This window comes from Lytechinus variegatus, chromosome 19 (genome assembly GCF_018143015.1).
Source record: "Lytechinus variegatus isolate NC3 chromosome 19, Lvar_3.0, whole genome shotgun sequence".
NCBI classification, from domain to species: domain Eukaryota; kingdom Metazoa; phylum Echinodermata; class Echinoidea; order Temnopleuroida; family Toxopneustidae; genus Lytechinus; species Lytechinus variegatus.
Genome location: NC_054758.1, coordinates 12,630,525 through 12,657,429, shown reverse-complemented (window position 1 = coordinate 12,657,429; position 26,905 = coordinate 12,630,525). Strand labels below are relative to the sequence as shown.

The window sequence follows — 26,905 nt, the reverse complement described above, 5'->3', positions numbered from 1 at the left end:
TTTGTAATTGTCGGTGCGTGCTTTGTTTCATTCACATGATAGGAGTCCACTGGGTTGTCGCCACCTTGCGCCAGTTGGCGCCACTGAAAAGCGGCAGTGGCGCCTAGTGCCGGGGGCGCGTTTCCGTTTTACACCCTGGCGAAGGCATTTTCCGGAAAAGTAGCCAAAAAGCGACTAGTGAAGAGTCTACACAGGTCGCTGGTTGCATGCAGCATGCGACACAGGCGAGTCCACCAACGCATGCAATTTGCACAGTTACTGATCAGAGCTCATGCAGAGTTCCTCGGCACTTCATGTACAGAGAGAGCGGCAGTCAGGAGTGAAATCAATATACATCTCTATGAGTGAAATCCGAACATGATTTTGCAGTCGCGTTGTTTATGATAGTTTTTTTTTCTAAAAATAAATTAAAATGAATAGAATGACAGACAAAATCAAAATAAACAGATACTTATAATGGAAAGACAAATTGAAGTTTGATGGATTGATACACTTCGAAGCTGCCGGAAGATAGATAGAAGACTGATAAAGAGATAGAGACAAGATAGACAGATAGATAGACAGATAGATAGATAGATAGAAATAGAGAGAGAGACACAGGACAGAGAGAGAGGTGGATAGATAGATAGAAAGAGAGAAAGAGGGAGAGATGGATGGATAGATAGATAAATAGAGAGAGGGGGAGAGACAGAGAGGTCGATATATAGAGGGAGCTCAGAGGGGAATGAGAGAGAAAGAGAGAGATGTTATAGATAGAAATATGGACGAACAAAGAGAAAGAGAGAAAAAAGACAGACTGATGCTAGAGGAGAGAGATAGAGAATTTGAGAGACAGATAGATAGATGTTAGATAGATAGAAAGATAAAGAATGAGAGAGACAGGATAGACAAATTAACAGATAGATAGATACATAGATAGATAGATAGATAGATATATAGATAGAGAGAAATATAGAAAGACAGACAGATGGATAGATAGAGAATTTGAGAGATAGATAGATGTTAGATAGATAAAGAAGGAGAGAGACAAAGAATATTAACAAATTAACAGATAGATACTCTAGTTAAAAAAATATATATAAATAGATAGATAGAGAGAAAGACAGACAGATGGATGGATAGATAGATAGAGAGATAGATATTAAATAGATAAAGAATGAGAGAGACAGAGAAGATTATTAACAAATTAACAGATAGATACTCTAGTTAAAAAATAGATAAATAGATAGATAGAGAGAATGAGAGAAAGACAGACAGATGGATGGATAGATAGATAGAGAGATAGATATTAAATAGATAAAGAATGAGAGAGACAGAGAAGATTATTAACAAATTAACAGATAGATAGATACTCTAGTTAAAAAAATAGATAGATAAATAGAGGGAGAGAAATAGAGAAAGACAGACAGATGGATAGATAGATAGGGAAAGATAGAGAGAATTTGAGAGATAGATAGATGTTAAATAGATAAAGAATGAGACAGGGAAGATTATTAACAAATTAACAGATAGATAGATACTGTAGTTACAAAAATAGATAGAAGATAGATAGATAGATGGATGGGGGAGAGAACTTGAGAGATGGAGATATGTTATAGATATATGGACGGAAAAAGAGAAATAGAGAAAAAGACAGACAGATGGATAGATAGAGGGAGGGAGAGAGATAGAGAATTTGAGAGATAAATAGATGTTGGATAGATAAAGAATGAGAGAAACAGATAAGATAGACAAATTAACCGATACTGTAGTTTCATAGATAGATAGATAAATAGATAGAAGAAAGACAGATAGATGGCCCAGTAGAGAGAGAGAGAGAGCTGGAGAATTTGAGAGATAGATAGATGTCAGATAGATCAAGAATGAGAGAGAAGAGCGACAAATTAACAGATAGATACTGTAGTTACATAGGTAGGTAGAGAGAGAGAAATAGAGAAAGACAGACAGATGGATGGATAGAGAGAGAGAGGCATTGGCGGCGGAAGCCAAAAGTTTTAGGAGGGGACAACCCAAGAAAAAAATTTGACAAGCAAAAAAGAAAAAAAAAAAGGTTTTCAACCTAAAAATTATAGGGGGGACGCGTAGGAAAATAAATTGAAAAGCAAAAAAAAAAAAAAAAAAGGTCATCAACTACAAATTTAGGGGGGACCGTCCCCCCCTCCTCAAATTTAGGGGAGGACACGTCCCCCCCGCTTCCGCCGCCTATGGAGAGAGGTAGAGAATTTGAGATAGATAGATGTTAGATAAAGAATGAGAGAGACAGAGAAGATTATTAGATAGATACTGCAGTTACATAGATAGAGATAGAATTTGAGAGATAGATATATAGACAGATAAAGACAGACATCAGCAAATCGACAAGGCAAATGATCAAGGCAAACATTCGTATTGAACCTGGAAAGTATAAGCTTAGCTGCATTTGCAAGTACGGTATGTTCTGCGGATAACTTCGGTGCGGACTTTGGATCGCGCGCCCAGCTGATAATGTAAACACACGTAGACGTAGACTCTTCACTAGTCGCTTTTTGGCTACTTTTCCGGAAAATGCCTTCGCCAGGGTGTAAAACGGAAACGCGCGTGCCGGTGCCGAGTGGCGTGCAGTAGCTAAAACTGCCTGTAAACTGACAACACGTGGTGGCGCGTACCAGCGCCAAAATATTACATACAAAGTGAAATTATGAATAGAAATAAATCTGATCATCTGGACTTACTGGCTTAAAACGGAGTTTCACGTCCTATCCGGGACGCTTCTTCAGCTCGTCTGAAGCGCTATTTGAGGTGACAACCTGTAAATCTGACAATTATTATATCTCAAAATACAAAAGAAATCTCAACAAATGGGTTTTTATAAATACACATACTGTACATAACGTTATCTCAGCCTATTTTTATCCAAAATGATGTGGAAAACCTGAAAACAGTGGAATGTTGTGATTGACAGAAACACAGCATTGTAGTGTTGTGTTTTGATCACAATGTAGAGATAAGATTGCCTCCCGTGGCGTGGTTTATTACAGAGCGTCTTCAAGAATGGATCATAAAGGAACACCCCGTGGCTTAGTGTAAGCCCAAACTCCGCCAAAATCGCAAGATACGACAAAAGCTGCGCGGGAAAGAGGAGTGGCTTAAAGTTTGGAAATAGATTTATTAGTAGTGCAAGAAAAGAATGGGTGGAAACTAATAGGAGGGGGGAGAATGGTGTAGACACATGTGTGTAAGATAGAGGGAGAAGGGGAGAGAGGTAAAGAGATGGTGAGGTAGAAGGGGGGGGGGGATTTTCATCAGATCTGCCGGTTTAACAGCTTTGATTATTTAATGTGTACGCGCGCGCGAGAGGAGGAAGGGACACTCCGCTTTTATTAGCGGTTATAATCGATATCCATGTTTCCTGTGCGGCGCGATGCTTCAGTCCGGCGCGCAACGATCTCGCATCGCCACATCTCCGCGAGGGCGAGCTCTCACTCAGGCGAAGAAATATCAAGATGTATAGCATCGGATGACTATCAGTGGGTGAGCTAGCGGGCGGGATCTGTAAGGGGGCGATTTGTTAATTTTTACTCTCCCTATTTTACCCTGCTTCATTTAACCGAAAGAAAGAAAACACAGGCTAGAGTTAATTGCTCTCCGCGTATCCTAAAAAAAAAAGTTTCTCTTCATTACTTTAGTGATGAAATTGGCAATTATTATTGGGTTTTATTTTTTCCTGTATTAGTTTAAATGAAACAAAGCGCACATACTTACACCCACACACAGAGGCCAATACACAACTCTTTGAAAATAAAACAAAAAGCCTCACCAAATCGGTTCCCCGCTATTCTTAATTGAATTCATTCTTGCCCATAACACGCTATAACCGCAATAATGATATTTATTTATGACAGTTCATTAAAAATGATCGTTTATGGGTAGTTAAACATGGCGCGTGTAATGATATCACTAGTCAATGAAGTGATATCGATCATTAGGTTTGAGATAAAATCTTAGCAATCGTTCATGGGTAGTTAAACATCTCGCGTTCATCAAGTGATATCAATGAACAGATATCAATTATCAAATTAGATTAAAAGTTTTTTTTTTCTTTTGGTTGTGTGTTTTGTTTTGTGTGTTTAGTTTTTTGTAGGGTTGTATGTATGCATGTATGTATGTATGTGGAAGGGGGGAGGTGGGCGTTTGTTGGGTGTATGAAGGGGCAGAGTGGAAACATTTGAGCCTTTCTTTTGATATTATATTTTTCATTCATTTTCATTAAGCAGTGGGGTATTACTTTTTATTTTTTTTTACAAAGCTACTGAATCATACATTGATCAATTTTTATTGGTTATGATTGGCTGATTTTTACATTTTATGAATAAATTAATCACCTGTAATAGGAATATGTCAAATGCTTTGAGTTATGTACAATATTCAATGAATGATGAATAGTGTTTGCCTTTATGAACTTGTTTTATGTATATTGTGACATTTTCAATGTACCATTGAATGATTTGAACTGATGGATTTAATAAATACTATTACAAAACAAACAAAAAAGTCTTAAGAATTGTCTGGTCGAGGGTGTAATATCATTCTTATGCTAGATTATTTGAAATACCGTAACAGAATTATTAGTTACAAGATAATTGTACCAGTGTACTAGAGATTGATATTGATCTGAAATTGATTGAAATTAATGTCTATTGTTTATTTGAATGGAATTATATGTGTATGTCAATAAAGTAGTTTGACAATGTTTGTATGATTTGGCAGATACATTTTTTTATTAAAAAAAATCAAACTTCTAAGGTGCAATAGAATTGATAGATTGGGGATATTGACCGATTCCCATCCCAGGTGCGATCCAATAGCAAATAATACAGTGATCAGGCAGGAAACGAGTAAAGTAAACACTGTGTAAATGGATTAATTTAAATCTAGAAATGTGCACTCTGTGTAAAAAAAATGATTAGATATATCGCTTTTTAATAGATCAAAGGTCAGGTCCACCCCTGAAAAAAAAATTTAATCTGAATTAATAGAAGAAAATCAAACAAACATTACCCTTGGAAAGTTCTTCACACTTGGTTGCAAATAAAGAAAGATTAAAACATTTACAATTTTCACGTTATTAAAAAAAACCGTTATGGGCAAAACCCAGTGCCCTCCAAAGAGATAGAGAGAGAGTTAGACAAAGAGAGAAAGAGAGTCCATGATGCCCCTCTCTCAGTATTTCTTTTGTTTTTGTTTTTTGGAGGTTTTATTTTTGTTTGAATTATACAATATTCAATATTTACAGATTTGGCAATAATGACAAATTTAACTGAACCATTAGATGATAAGACAACGGTGATTCCACATGTTCAGGGAGGAATAAAAGTTTGTCTCACAAAACAATAAGGAAAAAATAAGTTTATTTCATGTAATAAAATAGGGAAAAAATACCGAATGGGTGACATCATCATTTCCCTCATTTGCATACACTGTCAAAACTATGGTGTTAAAACTGATACCAATTGGTGTTAATAGAGGACCACACCCTGAGGTGTTAAAATTACACCCTAAAGATTGAACATAACACCAAAGAGTGTAAATGTAACAACCAATGGTGTTGTAATAACACCTATAGGTGTAAAACTAACACCACCAATTTAACACCGGTGTAAAATAACTGGTGTGGTCCTCTATGCACACCGGTTAACACCACAGTTTTTACTGTGTACCAACCAGGATGCGCATACAATCGTTTGTGAAACTTAGCGGACAATGTCGAAATTTTCTTATTCTTATTTTACATCCGATCTTGATAACATTTACATTGCTAAGCTTGTTGGATCTTTCTCTTATTTCCAATCAACTTTTTGTTGGGGTGGACTTGAGCTTTAAGAAATAGCTTATAACCGTTAATCAAAAGAAAATCTTTGTGAAATGAATAGCATATTTTTATATTTGGATAGAATTTTTATTTGCCTAAATAGCATCTCTAGAAGACAGCATCGAAGAGATGTTCGAATAAAAAATGGCAAAGCGATTGTACCCTATTTTTATTTTGTGCATGCATCAAATTGTTTGAAAAAATGCTGCAAATTGATACTAATTGATATGTAGGAATGATCTAGTGCCTATGAAATACACGTGAAAAAATAGCCAGTGTTACTTCAAATTTATCCTGAGTAACCGTGGAAGTGCCCATAAGACGTGTAATGCACGCATTAAAAATAAAGAGGTGGTAACATTATTAAAGGTAGGTAGAGCCAGAGAGAGAGAGAGAGAGAGGAGGGGTGGGGCAGGATGGGAGTGGGGCAAGATATATTCGAGTGCAGCGGACTTGGCTGGGGCAATACGGAGCGATATACAGATATAGCTTTGACGTTCTCGCACCAATGTGTGGACCTGCGCATGCTCTGTAGAGCACTCAATTATTCCATTTCGTGTGACGTCACTGATATATGCATATATAATTCCCTTCAACGACATGGGATATTCACATTTCCAAATATCAGTGGAACGATTTTGTATGCAGATATCAAGTTACCAGCTGTCATCCTCATGCACCTTTGAGCGAAAAATCTAAGTTTTTGCCAGAAAAAGTGTATTTTACCCTATTGCAACCTTCAGAGGAAAGGAATCTTGCATGGTTTTCAGAACCCGTTTTTTCTGATTTCGATTTGGAAGATTTTTACTTTTAAAAGTATGGCTGCTATCATTCAACATCAACCATCAATATCTATCTGTTCATCTTTGCCACAAATGACATCCGACGTGAACGGGAATAAGATTACAAACACTTCTACAACGTGTAAAACGAGATCCCAAACGAATTCTAACCTCCAGAAACTGAAGCGCAAAAGCGGCTCCCGAAACGCCAACTCTTCAGAATCCGCATCATCTGGCGGTGCTGGCGGAGAGAAAGGTGGAAGCGTTGCCAAGGCATCGGCCGTGCGGTCGGCGCCGAAAGAGAAGGAACCCCATCTCGTACAGCGGAGGAATGCCAGGGAAAGACGTCGCGTTCAGCTCGTCAACGACGGCTTCATTCGACTTCGACGAAAAATTCCTACCGAACCCAGGAACAAGAAACTCTCAAAAGTCAAGACGCTTCGATCAGCCATCAATTACATACTCCATCTTCAACAGATGATAACGGAGTCGGACACACAGCAACAGAGGATGATTGAGTATAGTGGTCCGCATCATTCCCATCATGGTCATCATCAAGCGGGTGGCTACGGCTTAGGTATGGGTGGACTTATCGCTGGCCATCCAGGACCTCATCCTCAAATGCCCCCTCAACCATCAGGCGGAGCCTACGAGTGGGACCATTATGCAGAAAATCAACCCATGGTAAGAAAATGCATAATATCTATGTTTATATTTTCACGAATTGTAATTCGGCTATATCATGTATATGTGGCGTTTTGCAAGCCTGAGTACAAATCCTCACCCCGAGCTTCATTTAAGACCCTTGGGCCCGTTACAAGAGTTCTTTTTTGAAATATCCAATGCAAAGTTTATATAAAAGGTTTATGATCACCCACATAAAATTAATGATTTCAATAGCTTTAAAACTGACATGGCATATATGATGACATGAACAGTTTTAATTAATCAAGCCACTGATTTTGCAAGCCTGTCTCCAAGCCCCCTCTTCATTTAAGGCCCTGATCTCCATGCGGTTGTCCTAATCTAAAATGGCCAAACCTTCCAGAATTACTTTTTTCCCTTTATTTTTTCCCTTAAGATCCAGATTATTGGTATGAGAAATGTCTACTTTCAACTTTCAACTAGGACGTCTTATCAGCAATTTAATGATCTCTTTGATATAACTGGGGGACGAAAAAAAGGATTGACTAGGCCTATGAAGCGGACGCAAGGCGAAAATCCATAAAATATCTTTATTCTGTGACCATTCTACATGCACTAATTTTGTTTAATATAAAGGAAATGAAGTAAAACAAAACAATCTTTGGGGACTAGATTTATGTCTTCGTAGTGAGAAGAGGATGATAAAGAAAAGGGAACGGAAGAAGAAGCGTAAGGAGGAGAAGAGGTAGACGAAGAAGAAGAAGAAGAAGACGAAGAAGAAACAGAAAAGGAAGAAGGAGCAGGGGGAAGAAGGAGGAGGGGGGAAGAAGAAGGAGGAGGAAGGATAAACCCATTGTTCATATACCAAAAGTTCTTATGACAAAATAACACAAATAATAAAATAGACAAAGTGAAATTATACATACAAACTTGGGAAAAAAAAATTTAATGAATACTAGTTCAAGTGCAGTGAATATCAAATTATGGCAATAAGACTGATTGTAAAGTAGATAAGGGGTCTGTATTTCGGGTTATGACAGCAAACCCAATCTGTGATTGCGCTTCATTTATGCAGTTATCAATCTATTATCAATCACAACTTGCGTTTGAGTTTGGAGGTGACACGACATTTACTCTTGCGAAATTTGCACTGGTCTTGATATATCAGACATGTCAGAAGACATGGAATCATGGCCCTGGGAAGTGGGGGGGGGGGTGCTGAAGCACCTCAAGATTTTCCCTTGGGGTGCTGCGTGTATTAGTTCCATAGGCAGCAACCCCTGGAATTCAGGTAGGTGCTAGAAAAATTGAGAAATGTAAAGCAAAATTAACAATATTTTGTATCGAAAACCTTTGCTTTTTTTCTGGGGGGGGCGGTTGTTAAATTTTCGAATTTCTCAGGAAAGAGATAGCCTTCATTTGTTGTGAAAACCCTTTGTTGGGGGCTTGTCAAATTTACATCACCACTCCCAGTTAAAAAAAATGTTCCCAGGGCCCTGCATGGGATTAGACTTAGGATTATAATAAAGCTTTTGGTTCAGAATAATGTTAGAATAAGAATCAGGGTTTATTTAGTTTGGGAGGTTAGGCTTCATGTTTGGTTTAACGAGCAGATTTTCCATCGGAGCAACTGTCACCAGAGAAAAATGGAGCCTGGGGAGTTTCATCAACATTTTCATCCGACAATTTATCAGATCTGACATCTTTCCATGAATTTGATTGGCTGAGAGGCACTGTTCCTATGGTAACTGTCGGATAAAACGTCCGACAAGTCCTTTCATGAAACGCTCCCCTGATTTGAATTTATCGCAACTCTTTGTAAGACGGATATAAAGTTTGTTTAACCCACGAGTCTTTCGACTGTCTATGAAGGAAGCCTACTTCTTATAGGCAGAGTGAGTAGGCCTTTTCCTCATCGCCCTTCTTTTATCATGTTTATACCAAGATCGTTTCACTTCTTCTTTTTCTATTTTTTTTATTGAAAAAATCGCATCAAAATTCACATTCGATCATTAACAAAAACCTCTCTCATATATGACACTATTATAAGATTCTCAAGCACTCCGACGGTAATTAACCCCGAAATCATACTGATTCTCTAACAACGCAATTTAGCAAAATCTAATGCTTTTTCATGGGATATACATGTTATATGCTTTATGCACCCGAGAATAAATATATCCTTATTTCTCACTTCACCAGAAATAAATCTACCCCTCCCCAGTGAAACGGAATATGGAATTTAAAAAGTTAATGACATAGTTACAAAACAGTTTCAATTCGTTCAATATTTCAGATTTGATTTTAACGACAAACATAAACGAAATAGTAGTTCTGCAGTAGGTATACACTTCTTTCTCTAAAAAGGCTTTTTGAGTGTACAGTAATAGGGTGGCTTTTGGGGGGTATTAACTATGCAAGAGATCTAGCGATGTTGCAGGTGCATCTTCCCCGGTACCCCCCTTCGTCAGAAAGGGACTGCGAGGGCAGAACGGAAACTTCGGCAGGTGAAAAGCGCGCGCATTTTCAACCCTCTTCGATAAAGTTCTACCAAAGATAGACACATGGATCTCGCTGCAAGAGAGTTCGAATAAATCCCCGCTCTGTTATTTTCTTTCCATTCCCTTGCCGATCGATAAATCATAATGATGACTTGCTGGGGGTTGATTAATCCAGTGTAATTTTTTTTTTCATTCCCTTCCCTTCTCTTGAAATCCTCTTTCATGACCATGATTTTATGTCGCCTGTGTTATGTACGTTTGTAGATTTGCATGCCTCCTTTATGAACAATCACAAAAATGAAGGAAAAACGCTATTCAATGATTTTATCAGTTACACTTCTTTTTATAACGTAGGTATGCTTGCTAATTGCAAGAGCCACGACGACAAAGATGACTACTATTCATATTTCCCCTACCACTTGTAATAACAGTATTCCACCGTACTTGATAATGCAGTAAACTACAAAAATACGCTTGATTTGTTTTGTTTTTATCATAAAAGTATGCGCAAATTTCAAAATATGGGAACCGTCTTCGGAAAGAAGCAGCCATGGGGAGCAATTCATGAAAGGACGTGTCGGACATTTTATCCGGCAAGTCCTGTTTAATCCGACAGTTGCCATAGTAACAGTGCCTCTTAGCCAATCAGAATCAAGGAAAGTTGTCAGATCTGACAACTTGTCGGACCAAAATGTTGATGAAACACTCCCCTGATAGCTCAGCTTTACAAGGCAGTGAATAATTGTATTGTTTAGCAAAGGTGTTTGCACAAGCACAATATCACTCTAAAAACCAACAAGCGAAAAGAGTGTAAATGTGTAGAGGGAAGCCGAGGATTAACAGCTTTGTCCACCCTTAAACAAAAAATCTACCACTCACATTATGAAATATGTTTTTACTGAATTTCTCCTTTTCCCCAAAAGGAAGAAATGAATAAGTTACTTCTACTTAAAAAGATTCTCTGTTATTCCGTAAAATTGTTCAAGCTTAGGCTTTTTGAAGAACGCATTTCCGGATTTTTCTTTATTTTATGATATTATTTTTAAGGGAGCTGCAAATAGATTCCAATTTTCTTGGAAGGCAGGATTGATCACACTCAAAGTACATGACTTTTAAGAATATATTAAGAATGGGGAAATTTTATGGTAAAATAAATTTTCTTAAAGTTAAATCCTTCAATCGAAAATCCGCTCTTCGCTCGATATTAATAAAGAGTAAACCTGGGAATTATATAATTATTCACAAATACAGATCAGACAATGAATTCACGGATTGGAAAGTGTGGCTTTTGACACTTTTGTATTGTCGTATCAGTTTTTCCTCCTTTCTGGGTTTGTTATCTGCTATATTTGTTTTTCCGCGCCCCCTTACAAAAGGTCGCGAGGATTATGAATGCACATCAGCTTTTTGAAATAAACTCAATACGCATACCGCCGAGCGCGAGTTAGGCCGTTTGTAATTCACACCCCACCACTCAAAACCAATGCCCTATTCAAATTATTATTTCTACAAATTTACACCATTGCACAATTTCCAAGATAACAACAACGATTACAAAACGGGAGAAAAACGGGATTACGATCGCGGCTGGGAAACGACTGCTTTTCACGATTTCCATCACTGCAATTTTCTTCTCCGGGTCTCTTCGAAACACGCAAAAATGTGACCCTGTGACGATTCTAACGCAGTACCACCAACCGCGGAACACCGCGATGGGATCGCGATGCGAAGCGACTCTTTCTAGTTGTCTCTCGTTATTTGTTTCCTTCAGTCCCCCATTTTTTTCTATTATTTTTGTTGCTATTCACGTATAAATTTCATCCAGTGAGATTATTTCGCCTGCTTGCGTTGTTAACTTAGATAGCAGTGCCCTTTTACACAGGCACACGTGTGCTCGTCAAGCCATCCCGACGGGGGTGACGAGTGGGCGCGTGCCACACGCAAAATGAAAAGAATCGACGTTCCTTTCTATCATAATCAAATTTTATCATTCTTCTTACAAATTTTGGGGAATTTTACTGAGTTTTCTCTATCTTTAAGGGAATGAATTAATACCTAGCTTCTTGTAGTTTCTTAACTCCTTTGAGACTCTAGTTTTAAATCTACTTCGGCATAAATTCAAGGTATATTTTTGTTTCTTTGTCTGGCGATTACAGTGTGTTAGATGGGCTTTAATGTAAAAAGTTGTTGGCAATAATTTTTCGTCATTAGACGAATGATAAATAAATAGACAAATAATAAATCAATAAGATAACCACATAAGTAACTTGAATTTGAATAAATTGATAAATGGATATCAAGAAATAAATTCAGTTAAATGTGTGTTTTCTTTCTTTCTTTATTTTAGTTTGTTTTTCTTCCCTTCTACTTCCTTTTTCGTCTTCTTATTCTCATTCTTTTTTTTTCATTTAAGATTAATATTTTCTAGCCTTTAAGAATCCCTTCTCTCTTTCCTTTTTTTCTTTTGGTTTTTTTTTTCATCTTCTTCGTCTTCTTCTGCTTCTTTGTCTTCTTCGATGTCTCCCAGTGTTCTTTCACTTTCTTCTTCTTGTCGTCCCCTCCTAAGTTCCTTTTTCCATCACCATCGTCATCTCCCTCTTTTTCTTCTTCGCCGTCTTCTCTATTCCTAATTTGGATAGTTCTCTTCTTCTAAACTCCTTTTCATATTCACTAATCGATGTTAGCATGAAATCATGAAGTTGCTTTAACCGATTCTTAATTTCCCCTTCACCTGTTTTCATTCGTTGCGTAAATGCTTTACGATATATATACAGATATTTTTGTTTTTGTATATTTTCTGCCCCCTCTCTTTTAATTGACAAAACTAGATTAGTAAGGAGTCTGTCAAAATATGCATTTTTCAGGTTTACATATTATTCTGGATATCTCAAGATAATACTGAAGCTCTGGAAATGTTGTTTTATTAATTTTTCGGCAAGCTGTCCTTTGATAACGCTATAATGCCATTATTTGGTTTAATTGTGACGAAATATCCTCTCACCTTCATTCAGAAAGCCTGCAAAAATATTACGCCTGCCTTGGGGTGATGAAAAGATTTCGATTGAGATCGTTTATACGCCGCAAATAGAGAAATGAATTAAAATAATTCATTGTTTTTTCCACAAAATTTTTGGTGCGAACTTCCATGCCACGCGGTCCTTGACACCGCTGCCAGGGCTATGGCGGGGATGTCGATAGTTGGCCCGCTCGCTGTTCTTGGCGATATCAGCGGGTGGCCGTAGCGCGGAGAATGCATGCGGATGCGGCAGTATTCACGGAGGATTTTCACAGCAGCTTCAAGAGGAAATCAGGGCATTTTATTTGATTATTCAGACACTCTTTAACGTGCCTTCGTCTTGCACACATAGAAACTGCTTTCACATTTATATAGGCCATTCTAAAAAGAGTAGAATAGTAGCTTCGAGTATGGGGGGGGGGGGGGGCGGTAAAGTTGAAATAATTTTGGAAGGCACCGAAAGTGATATGCGCTTTTGAGCGTTTTATTAAGTCATCCCCGACCATACTTTGGAAGGATTTTTCTTAAAGTATTTTGAAGAAAATGCATAATTAATTTCCTTTGAATTGCTTCATCATATGATACAAGGTACAAGAACGCCGAGGTATTATTTATATCCCCTCTTGGAATCAACCGAACTGATTTACAACAAATTAACTTACCATTTATTTGAAATGGGCGTGTGTCATTTTTTCTCATTAGATTAGATTAGATTACTTTCAGTGTCACTGAACTTTGGCGTTACCATAACAAAAATCACAAGAATTAAAGCAATATGCGAAATCCACAGCAAGCATTAATTCCACTTGATAAAAAAGAGCCTTTGTCATGTCGGTGAATTGTCCGAAACATAACAGAAAAAGTTGATTTTGCAGGATCTGACAGAACTTTAGCAAAAACAGTCAGTATATATATATTACCAACATACACACGCCAACACAGTGTATATTGTCACCATTTTAAGTGTGCATTAATCGCACAATTTCATTTTATTTTTCCCCTTTTTGATTAATTGATCAATTCATTTGTATGTAGAGAGAGAGAGAGAGGGGGGGGGGGGGCTCTCATAGATGGACATTCCATAGAAAAAAAGTAATCAGAGGGATATGATGGTGTACACAGACACCCCCCCCCCCCCTTTCTCTCTCTCTCTTACACACACACACACGAAAATACATATAGTCCACATATAATTAGCGCAAAACACCAAATATGTATGTATATATTTATATATATTTAAAGAGTGAGAGAGATGGAGGGAAAGAAAAAAGTCTGGCTGATACTGAAAACGCTGAAGGGAGTCAATGAGTTAAACATGAAAATGGTTTCATCGGAGCGAATAAAAACGTTATTTTTTTCTATAAGAGTGAACCCCTTTAATGTTAATGAATATTTAAAATCGATAGTGGAGCCGAGGGCCTTTACTACACGACGCGGTCTTGCGGAAATGATTTTTCGTTTCCCAATCACCTGTCTCGACTTCCAGCTCGACAACCCGGTGTGAGTATTAAAGTTGTATCCTATCTGTGACTTTCACTGACAAAGTTGCCCTCAGCCAATCAGATGCTATGATTTCAGTAGCTTATAACAAATAGTGAAAATCAGGGACTGTGTGCTTCACGAAACCGTCCCCTGAACTATACGTGCCGATTTCAGTTTCAACATTTTCCTCTTTGAAGCTTTGTAACGGTTTGGCACATAGACAGGTCCAGATTTGAGAAAAGTAGCCTGCCTTAGGCAAATCGTGTTAATGCTGAATTGAGAAGTATTCTAACATAATTTGAGGGCGCTGAGTCCAAATCTGATATTTGCCAACCATAATTTTGATGTTAAAATCTTCAAATTTGCATAAACAATATGGCCGCCATTCTACACACATTGTTACTCTTTTCTGACCCTCAAAACTTGACGTAACAAAAATGTTTGTCAACGGTTTTTGGTGTTATTTGATCTCAGAAATAACATGATAAAAATCCACCAAAATCCGTATCCGGGAAAGTGGTTATTTTCAAGATGGCGTCTAAGATGGCAGCCATTAACTGAAAATTATTATAACCTGCACGTTTTCTATCATATCGGACACCTTTTTCGGTGCATACATGTATTTAATGGTGGAGGGCAGAAAAGGCCAAGAGTGAACATAAGCACTCCAGGGTACCTGAAAAATCCAAGATTGCGCAAAATGGCCAACATGGCCTAAACATTCATAATTTCTCTATTGTGTATTTTACTGTCTTTTATTTTGGTTTTATCAATTGGTGATTTCAAGGGTCAAGAAGTAAACCGCAACAAGTGACAAGGACAGTCAACGGTCCGCTATGTCCAAAAATCCAAGATGGCTTTCAAAATTGGAGTCTGAAATAGCTGTTGTTATCTAAAAAAACACCAAACCCGACATAGTTTGTTTAATATCTGCCTTGAGGTATGATGTTAGTGTCTAACCCATGGTTTAATGGGTCAAGAAATACGTAGGGACAAGTAACAAAGTCATTCTATGGTCCTCCATGTCCAAAAATCCAGGATGTTTTGCAAAAACGGAGTATAAAATGTCTTTCGCTAATTACAAACCGACACAGTTTGTTTAATAACCACCAGTAGCATATGATTTTTTAGTATAACGCATGTGGTTTAAAGGGTGAAGAATTAGATTGATACAAGTTACGAGGAAGGTTAGTGGTTCCAGTATGTCGAAAAATCCATAATGGCTTCCAAAAATGGAGTCTATATACGCCGTTCTTACCGAAAAAAATGAAATAGTTTGTTTAAAATCAGCCTGGGGTATATGATTTGGGTATTTAACCAATGGCTTAAAGGTTGAAGTAATAGATTAGGATAAATTACAAGGGTAATGGTCCTGTATGTCGAAAATTCCAAGATGGATATTAAGGACTCTAAAATGGCTGCTGATACTTAAAAATTAACTTAATATATTTAGAATCCATCTGGGAGATATGATGTTGGTGTCTACACTATGGTTTCAAGGGTTAAATAATACTTTTGGATTAGTTACAATGGTATGAAGCTGTCCATTTTGCCTATTATTTAAAGATGGCTTTCAAAGTGAGTCTAAAAAAACTTCCATCACCTAAACATAGTCATAATTAGGTGAACAAAATCTACACCATTGTGGTTTGAAGGCTAAAAAAATAAATCGGGACAAATAAAAAGAACGGTCAGTTTTCTTTTCGCTGTAAAAAGTCCAATGCGACTTCTAAAATTGCGTAAAAAATGACTGATGTCCCCTAATCATAAATCCAATTAAAGTTTGTTTTGGGGTATTTACTTATTGTTGCACCACCGTCTTATTATGTCACTAATTCTTTTAAAACATATTTTCATGAGTCTTAGAGACTCAGAGAAACAGAGACACCAAAATCGTGGCACTGGATGGGATATGAAGTATTGTCATTTTTGTAACAATGGTGGCCAATTTGAAAGTAATTTTGGAGCGTTCTTCATTTTTTTTAACAAAATGGACAACAGCGTATCCCTGTAACTCGTTTTTACCTATAATATTCGACCCTTTAAATCCTGAGAAAGACACAAAAATGTTTGTAGGTAAATAGTATAATGAACTTTGCAGCCAGATTTTTAAGAAATAGCAACTGTTTTTTAAGCCATCATCATTTTTTTTTCCAAAACTGCACCACTGATAAACCTTGACATTTTTCCAATGTAATTTTCCCCTTTGGAACCATGATTTTTTATATTATTTTTTCTAAATAGACGCAAAGTTATTTCTACCAGGTGGATATTATATGAAGTTGGACAATTTCAAAGTTGCAACGTCCATTATAGACGCAATTTTAGAAGATCATCTTGGATTCTCTGACACACTCACTGACTATCTTGTAAAAACATGTCCTGATTCATTATTTTCCTTGAAAGTTTTTTGATGATTTTGATTTTGAGGATTTACTTTATTTTTTGAGTTGATGGTAACGACTGCCATTGTGGACGCTATGTTGGATTTCCAGGTAAAGTTGACGACCTTTTGTAACTATAACTTGTGTCAATGAGACTTTGTTAAATATTTCGAATTTCATAACTTTCTTATTTTTATGAGACTTTCAGTGTTTATGTTTGTTTGACTTTTCTCTATAGATTCAAATCAATAACTACATATCACCTGCAAATCCGTCCTGCCAATTAACTCTTGAAACGAATCTACGCCCTATGTTTGTCTACAATAGGTCCACGTACTTTTCTGTTTTATTTTGTCCACATGTAGGAATGTTCTTATTGGATAAAAATATTGTTCAATCCTTTTTGTCACCTCCATGTCAGGCATTAAGAACAAATTCAAAATTTTTGTATCGTTTTGATTCGGTTTTTGTCATTGTATTGCACCAGAACTCCATACAGTTTTGGATGGAGATGCAGAAACAAGCATATTGCTACATTTCCGGCATGAATACTAATATTTCCTGATTTAATATTCATATGGATCGTGACGCTACTGAACCGTACAAACAGGAAGAAATAAAATAGATAACCCACCCTTTTCTTTTTGTCCTTTTATACATTTCAGCATGACCACAGCTCGAGCTCAAACTACTAGCGCACAAACCGCCTGTTGGTTGGTACAATCTGTGCGTTTGCAAAGGCAAGGCAGCCAAATCAAATAATAAACGGTCACGGTCCACGTCTACATCTTAGAGGGATAAAGATCCCCCGATACAATTCACAGTTAAAACCGACTGATTTCGCGACCACTGATGTTTCTAGAGGAATTGTGAAGACAACTGATTATTTCCTGTCGCCGACCCCTTCTCAAAGGAGATCATCCACGAAAAATGTTAAAACATAAAACACAATTAGCGGCAAGCTGCTTAAGAACAATCGTCATCGTGGCGCTTAAATTTGCAAGAGAATTAAACACGTGTTTGCCTGTTCGCGTGCGCGCGCGCGCGCCGTGAAGTCGGAATGAATAAATTATGAGATTATTCTTTTAAAAATGCAGTCCTTTGCTGAAAGTTGCGTATATTTAGCAGGTTTATGAGGCTAATTACACGTCCTTTAGCACTCGTGACCTTGATCTTCTTCCGATTGGTAAATTATTGTTCATTTGTTATGGGTTCTTTCAATAACGATTGTTTAAGATTTGCCTCATAAGTTTGACGCCTAATATTACTTTCGAAGGCCTGTAATCATGATAACATTCGCGCAAAAAAAGCATAGAATCGTTCTTTATTCCTTTCATTAAACTCTTAAAAATTCTACTTAATATTCAATTTGAAATAAATAGTTTATTGTAAGCAGTGATAGAAATTCGTCATTGGAAGGAATGCAATGTATTAATTTCAAACGATAACCTTCTGTTCTTTTTAATAATAATAATAATAAAACGTTTTTGTATAGCGCAAAATACATAAGCAAAGTTGCATGTCTCTAAGCGCTTCTTACAAAAAAAGAGTGGAGATGGAGGGGAGAGCACTGGGTTCTTACATTAATTGTTTACAAAATGGTGAATGTGTTTTCAAGCAATTTCTAAACTTTTCGTATGGTTGTGTATTTCTAAGATATTCTGGCAGATTATTCCATAAATTAGCAGCTGCATGTGAAAATGATCTTTCCCCATATGACTTTGTCACAGTATGTGGGACCTGTACTAATGACTTTTTACTTGAACGTAGCATTCTGTCAGGTTTTTATTCATTCTTAACATGCCCCCAGCACACATCGATTTGATGTAAGTGCATTTAACTAGCATTTCAATACTTCAGATACATTATAATAAGTGTCCCTGTCTGAGAATCTGAGATAAGGCTAATATTAACATTTCGATCGATTACTTTATATAGGATTGATGGACTAGAGAGGTGCAAAATAGAACTCTTGAATCCAGGGTTGTGTCAAAACTTGCCCCAAACATGCCAAAAAGGACTGCACTTCTTTGAAAGGATTTAAGAGGAGTATAATATGAGATATACCGCAGCCCCCTCTCTTTGATAATCCACCCCCATACAGTATGTCTATAACAATCCCCTTGCTTCCGCCCCGAATAGACTACCTAAAGCTTCATAGTTCATGTTTTCCTTATTTACTTATTTATTTATTTATTTTATCTAATCTATTTTTAAGCAGGTATTTTTGCATTTATTAATAATGATAAGTCATATTCACAAATTTATAGTAATGATAGAACATCAAACATACATAATGATCAAATTACAAAGGTGACAATTGTATAGATATAGACATAATTCATTTAAACAATATAAAATAAATTTAAATACAGAGGCCAGCTATCGTAAGCCTAAAGCTTGAAGCAGCCAGGGGAAAAGAGAAGGCTACATGAAAACCATAATAGAAATACCAGGTCTTTATCATTTAAAAGTGATGTCACTTATATTGCTTAAAATATAATAAAAGGAAAGGGGGAGGAAAGGGGGGGGGGGCAAGATGAAGTGTGTGCAGGTTAGTGCGTGTGCAGGTGAGTGCTTGTTTATATATCATCTGAAAATGATATTTATAATGTCTAAATTAGGACAGTTGCGGCAGTTTTACAGAGAAAGGCCTACATCTACATTTTTCACAAATCTTTTTTTATTACATATAACCCCTAATTTTGAAGTATACAAAGCTGAAAAAGTTATCACACTTAGATCGCTAAAGCGGATAATAACGTATGGGCAGGGTATTATAGCTTGTAACTCTATGTTTATTTCTCAGTAATTATTTAATTTCTACTACTATAACTAGCCTTGCCCATGTTCTTAGTATACATAAAAACACAATTACATTGGGTTCTTTCCAAACTCATCTTAAGATATAACAACTATATCTTCCAACTGATCCGATTCTCCAGAGATATGTTATGTCGATCCGTCTCTTTTATCTTGTATGTTCTTCAGAAAAAGTCATTTATTTGGTGTTTGGGATTCTGATAATTATTGAGGCTGTCCTGAAAAATAAACCATTTAAACAATCGACTTAGAGAGTTATTAAATTTCGCACCCCCTCCCCCTCTCCCTTGAAGTTAACATCTTCTTGTCCCAAACTGCAATATGTCAATCACTACGATCTCCAAATTATGTTGTACCATTTGAAAAGATTTTCGGCTGCGACGTGATTTCGAGCCCATCAAATTAAGTGTTCCATTTAGTCATAACCATTGGTCTTCCTGTTCATGTTATGTCAGGCCACAATAATAATTAACGCGTCGGACTGTAGACGCGCTGAGCTCCACGCATGAAAGACTCAGGGGCAAGTCTTGGGTGAATTAACTTCAGCAAAAGAGCACGACCTTTCCTGCTTAATATTCATCGGTTTTGCCCCCAGGGTATTTCTGTCATAACCATGCTAAACTTGACTGATATGTACCGATTATCACTCAGCCCTATCCGGGCTACACGGGCCGTACAATGCGTAAAAATAACAAAAATGATTGCGGAAGCCGAAAGGGGGAAGAGGAATACTAGTTCGCGCGAGTAGTTCTTATTGTGCACCAGCCGCCTGGCTCGGCGATCCCCTCTTCTCACCCGGTAGCCATCGTACCGAGCGCCGCTGGTTTACAAGCGTTCTGCAGAAGCGTTCGAAGAAAAAAAAGAGAGAAGTATTCCGGTGATAGGTTTATGGACTGTTTTCGTCAGACAAAAGAGGGAACATTTGCCCCTGGCAAAAACTTGATTTGATCCTCTTGTACGACAGAAAACGAGATTCGATTCAGATGTCATGATGTTTGTCTCCTATTACGACAAATTTTGACAAGTGTAATTTAATCATATCGGTTTCGAGTTACAATTCGTCTGATTGATTTCACGTAATTCGTGTCATAAAGTGAGATGATCGCCCAGATGACATTTTGACAATCGAAGTTAAAGCGGTGGAAAGAACTTTATAACAGTCCCCAGTGTATACATCTGTAATCCCTATACAATGTGATTGCTCAGACGATGCTTAGAATATTTTGAAGAGAACATACTACTAAAGTATTTTGGTGAATATAGTGTTCTTTAGAAAAATGCATTTGAATAAACCTTTGTATTAAAAGAATACTCCATTTGTCAGATGCATTTTCAGTTCTACATCCATAATAGTAAAAGATGTAAATCTAAAAACTGATACATCGTTAACATTTCAACTGTAAACTGAATGTATGGACTTCTGTTCGTTTCATTGAGCATGACAAGAATAGAACTTCCCTAGCTATCATGTATAAAGAATGGCGCCTTCATTAGGGCGCCATTGTTTCAAAATGAATATACGCGTCAAAGACACGAAATTATACCGTGTGAGCTGAAATAAACGTGACACCTCACAAATCCATACTTAAAGTGGAAAAAAATATCATGAGCACACAACCATTACATGTGGCTGGAAAGGCATCTACTCCTAATTAATTTTGTACCATAATTATGTGGTATGATTTAACACTTGGATAATCAGAAGGTATTCTTTGTACTGATTTGCGCCACAGAAAGGTACTACTACAATGAATGAGTCTAGATACTAATCATGCTCAAGATGTCATAATCATACATGAGTTAGTAAACATAGTTGCTAATCCCTTTTTAATACGACGTCATTGACATCATTAGGTCACTCATTTTGGCGCAAATCAAAATGTACATCACTAAAAGGAATACCTGATCATCCAACCGTTTACGAATTCCACATAAATATGGTATCAGATTATTTGGGAGAACATACTCTTCCCGGCCATATATGATAATTATGTGTTCGTGACATAGTATTTCCTTAAATTGGGGATTTTGTGGGGTGTCAAGTTTTATTTCAATCACACGGTCATGACAGCAGTGTGGTTTGAGAATATTTCCTTGATGAAAAATTTGATATGAGCCAATAATTTATGATGTTTATAACAATGGTGAAAATCAAGAGAGAGAGAGAGAGGGGGGGGGGGTGAGAAAGTAAAACAACACCCCTCTTTCAAATTGTATTCTTTATTTTGCATTTCTAAGACCACAATAACCATGCTAGCTTTGAGATATAAAGAAATGGGAAGAGGAATGAATGAGTGGCGTTGGGCGTTGTTGTGGCGTGCGCCTGCAATCCAAGCTGTGGGGAAGTTGCAAATTGATGCAGAGGTTCGAGCCCTGGTCACGTCTTTCGGATGGTGACGTTAAAGGTCGGTCCCAGACGTAAATAATCATTTCTGATTGATACACGTCTGACAAAACTCAAACACACACAATGGATGAGTTTTAATTGGGTGTGCTCGACTGTTATTGCCATATGGTTTTTATCATTCATTAGTACATGACAATCCGAGAGGATTGTCATCTTGTCGCTCGTTAAGATATTATCTTGTCATCTTGTTGGCTGTTTAGATATCAAACGTTAAACTATATTGTCGGTCAGGTTTAGTTCTCGAAGTCAAAGTTTTCTTATGTGATAAAGCAAAAGAACAGAACGAAGTAACTAGCTACTTGCTTCAATCCTACACTCTCTAAAAATAATGAGCGAATTTTATCGTCCACTCAAATGGTACTTACGATGTCCCGTCGTTCCTCCTCCATGTACTCCTAACAAGTGACCTACAAACAGGGAAAGGTGAACAAACCGGCTCGAAAGGATGCCAAAAATAAAATTGTTAACGCTTGCTTTCGTAATCATCTCCACTTCATAAACACTTCATTGTCGAGTGTTATTATTAAGTATAATCCGTTCCCGCCTCTTTTGTATTACTATATTATCATTTTGCAATGGTCAAACAAAAACCACATAATATACCCCCTTTTTCATTGATGCGTCGCTTTGATTCAACCTTTCGACCGGGTGTGAATTGCAAATGGATTGTTCGCTGGGGACCTATTATCACCGTGAAAGGAAGAACGGCGGGAACAGCGAATAAGAAAAACAGGAATAGAATGTTGTGCGCGTGGCTGTGCGCGCACCACGCGTGTCCTTAAGATAACAAATTATTTGAAGTTTTCCCTAATCCGTTTCGCAAATGAATAGGAGCATATTTGCACACCGTCGATTTAGTAGTGAAAGAGAAAATATAATGTACTCCCCAACATAAACATGATCCTACTATCTGCCGGCGCATTTTATGACCAGTATTGTTTACATTTTTTAGTACAGCAGTATGTATTATACGCAAGCGAATGACGCAAGAAAATTGAATCATCAGCAAATTTTCTCTGCAACGGATACAAATACTTATGTTTATATATGGTATACAACTTGTTTTTGTTTGATGGAAGTGAAATAAATAAAATTGAATTGAATTGAATTGAAAATGTACACTTGATGTTCAAAATTAAGGGTCAAATTTCATAGGCAAAGTATTCTTGTCATTGACTGTTCGGGATATCCCCAGCATAAAGTTCAACGAACAAATTTTATTAAATCCCACCGTAGCACTCACGTCCTTTGGCAAGGCGTTTATCTACATTTGCCACTCTCCACCCAGGTGTAGTAAATGGGTACCCAGTAGGAACCTTGAATGCTCGAGCGCCCGATCAGGGTAGCCGTGCTAATGCTGGGGGTAATTGTACGCATCGCTTATTAATATTTGTATTAAGCGCTATATAAATGTTGCATATTGTTATTAATGTTGCATATTATTATCATTATTATATTGGGAATCCAATTATACATGCATATTTGGCATATTACAGAATTTCGTTTATCATGATCACCCAAGTACCAACGAATTGTTTAGAATCGATATTTAATGAAGGTGTCGAAAGTTATGAAATGGAATGCCCAACTTGTCACTTGATAAATATGTGTTTTTAGTCATTTCGTTTTTATTGGTTAACCCTCTGAAGGAAATCATCATTTTCTACGATTATCAAGCGAAAAAAATAACAATGAAACAATACAGAACACTATTTAAATAGATAAAATCAAATCCGCTTGCTTCATATACGAAATTTAAACAAATTAAACATGTTAAAGGCAAGCTAAAATACAGTTCTTAAGTTAAAAAAAACGTATGGCTTACAGCTTTACTGGAACAATTGAAAGTAGGGGTACTGTTGTAACAATATTATTTTTTTCCTTAGTGATAACAATAATGGGTTAAGCAATTACACTGGGCTTATTTCGAAATAAATGCCTTGAAGGGGGTTTATCGATGTTCCAAGTATAAGAAGTACGCTTAAAGATTTGTATACACCACCCTAACCCCACGTTCCCAATAAAAAGACCAATCACTCTTCAACTTCAATACATAAAGCATTTTATGTTAAATTTCATAAACATTATTCCTCTCTCCGTATCATAATATGTTTTCGACAAGCCGTTTAAATTGCTCCTCGGCCTGGTGTCCATGAATAGAATAGACGTTAAAGACGCAAATTAGCAAACTATCTAATACTCAATCAAGTTCTTTATGATTGTCAGTGAAGCTTTACCGCGTGCATCCACGTCGCTTTTCTGTAATACCACAACGATCTGTCAACGTCAATATCCCAGGAGTTTAGGGGGGAAGGCATAGCGACGTCCCGCTCGAAAGCAACCTGCAGCGCTGGTGGGCATGTTTTAGATACGATGAAGAGAGCGTGCAAGGAATGGTAACGGTAGCGAAGAGTCCATCACCCCTTTTCTTGTTATCTATGCCTTAAAGTGTTAAAATCGGGAGGGGGAAATATGTGGTTAACACTCTCCCCTTGGTAGCTTGAGGATATACAGTCGATCTAACCGATTAACACGTGTATTGTGGTGCGTTTCATAAAGCATGTAAAACGAATAATATTGCATTATCAGTATAAAGCTACTGAAATCATCCAATCTTATTGGCTGATAGTGGTCCTGTATAGATGGAACTTGTCAATTTGTTATTATAACAAGTGTTCGTGAAACAGGACCCTGGTTTGGTGCGAAACGTTAAGGAAAATAATTTTGAAGAAGCAGTGGAAGGCAAAAACAATACAACATAGCTTCTGGATATTTTCCTTTCTATTTCTTCATCGTTTTCCTAAACGTTCTTGGATTCTTAATCGTAACAAGATGGAACAGAAGTATGCATCAACATCAAATATCTTTGATTTAGTAATCAATTACTTTCATTTTACCGCGGGGTGATAGGTATTGAAAATTATAGCCAAAAATTGTTTCTGAAGCGTCAAACTGTGATTTATTTTTTTCCCAAGTTTAATTTTTCAAAAGCTATGATATTACTATTTAAATTAATCTTCGTTCTTGTTATGGTATAAACGAAGAGTAAATAGATGTAACCAGCTGTACAGGCTGTTCGTTTTTACCCCATTGGCGTTATACAAGCACCAGCTCATTAAGATTACCACCATCTTCGTCATCAGCTTCATCATCATCCTTATCATAGTCGTCGAAGATAGAAAACGAAACGACAGGGCTTGTCATTGGGGGTGCTTTTGCAATTTCTAAAGTGAAATCGAAGTCTATTTTGTGTACACGCTTGGTGGAATTGTGGAGATTTTCAGGAAAAAATCATATGTTTTCAAAATATCGGGGGGGGGGGGAGCAGCTGCCCTCATCCCCGGTTGTCTACGGCTATGCTACAAGCATTATGTACATCGTCCCCGTCATCATCGAAATCATAAATACCGTCTTATTTACAATCATTTTTATCATGACCGGGCATGGTGGCTCAGCGGTAGAGCGTCCGCCTCATGAACGGGAGGTCGTGGGTTCGATCCTCGGCCGAGTCATATCAAAGACTTATAAAAATGGGACCTTCTGCCTTCTTGCTAGGCGCTCAGCATTTAGATTGGAGAAGGGTAATGATAACATGTTATGTTATCAAGGCCCGCTGGTAGAGCAGTTTCCTAACTGAAGTGGCTACCCTGGGTAAATAAAACGTTATTATTATTATTATTATCATCGTCATCGGCGTCATTGCCATCTGGAATATCAACATCAGCATCTCTCCTCTCATCAACACCAGCGTCATAACTTGCATCTACATGTATGTTAGTTAACATGGTTAATATGCGCATGTCTCCACTTGATAGACATCGATATACCTGTTTGATCACATGTTTAATCATTCATTTATTTAAAGAATCATCCATCTTTTCGTGTATGTAGTCAGTTTCCAATCGATATAAATTAATTCTTCACATCCTTTTCTCCCCCCACCTCTCTCTCTTTGTATGCAGGCAAATGGTTACGATTACCCACAAGAGACCACTGGAGGCTATTACTACTAACCCTTGACCATAACCAATGGCAACCCTCCAACGAGTGCACTGAGGGAAACTATGTTCCAAAATTAAGATGGACCAAGTGGAGAGGGGCTCGTTTAACTTGACTGACGTCGGAGGCCGACGGTAAAACTGAAAACGTTCCCAAGGCGCCGCAGCAGCCGCCATGAATACTCCTGATCGAGAAGTTTGTCAGCAAAGACTTGGCGGAACAAGATGTGATTGGCCATCCACTGGACATTCCAAGCCAAGCGAGGTCCCTGTCACAGACGGACATTTATTTCTTGCTAACATGACTGATGGTGTTGTTACAATGTTCTTGTAAATGTTCTAGAAAATGAGATTTCCCATGAGAAAGACTTATTAGTTTGAAAATCTTGAACAGAATATGAATTGGATGCCATCATCATGCTCACCAGAACCGTGCAAACATTCTTTCCCAATACCTCCATCACCATGATCATGCGTCATATTTACACATAATCGTGTTTGGAGCGGGTTTAGAGAGGCCAATATTATTTCACCTTGTACATGTTGTAGCTTGGTTGAAGTACTGAACGGTACTACTGTACTATCTGTGCATCTCCACGTGATGGTTTTTGTTCGTTTAATTATGTATCAAAGGTTATGTCCGTGGAGCGTTTCGTGACAGCCTTGTCAGACATCTTCTCTAACAAATCCTGATTTATCCAACAGTTACTATAGTAACAGTGCGTGACAGCCAAACAAAAAAAGCGTTTAGATCTGACGACTTTGTAAGACAGCAAATATTGATGAAACGCTTCTCAATTCTGTCGTCTTTTTTAGAGCAGTGCGCCATGATCTCAAGTGACCCCTGTAATTTGCCTGTTAACGTCACGCACTGAGATAATGATTACACGGTATTATCTATCAATGTTAATATAAATGTATCGACGACAGAATGATGTGATCGAACGGACAAAGACTGGCATATTTTTGACAAAACTATAAATCTTAATTTATATTGAAGAATGTAAATATTGATACAA

General features: G+C 37.4%; 1 protein-coding gene across 1 annotated transcript; it reads left to right on the top strand.

Moving 5' to 3' along the window:
- Window positions 1–6,471: 6,471 nt before the first annotated feature.
- LOC121406049 (basic helix-loop-helix transcription factor scleraxis-like) lies at window positions 6,472–26,385 on the top strand. The gene is made up of 2 exons (XM_041597056.1): window positions 6,472–7,314; window positions 25,851–26,385. The coding sequence occupies exons 1-2, from the start codon at window positions 6,667–6,669 to the stop codon at window positions 25,899–25,901; spliced, it is 699 nt and encodes a 232-aa protein (XP_041452990.1). The 5' UTR covers window positions 6,472–6,666; the 3' UTR covers window positions 25,902–26,385.
- Window positions 26,386–26,905: the final 520 nt, after the last annotated feature.

Excerpts from the sequence above, each read along its gene's own strand:
- LOC121406049 (XM_041597056.1), top strand. The coding sequence starts at position 6,667 with ATGGCTGCTATCATTCAACATCAACCATCAATATCTATCTGTTCATCT. Across the intron at positions 7,315-25,850 it reads ATGCAGAAAATCAACCCATG|GCAAATGGTTACGATTACCC; the intron begins GTAAGAAAATGC and ends CTTTGTATGCAG.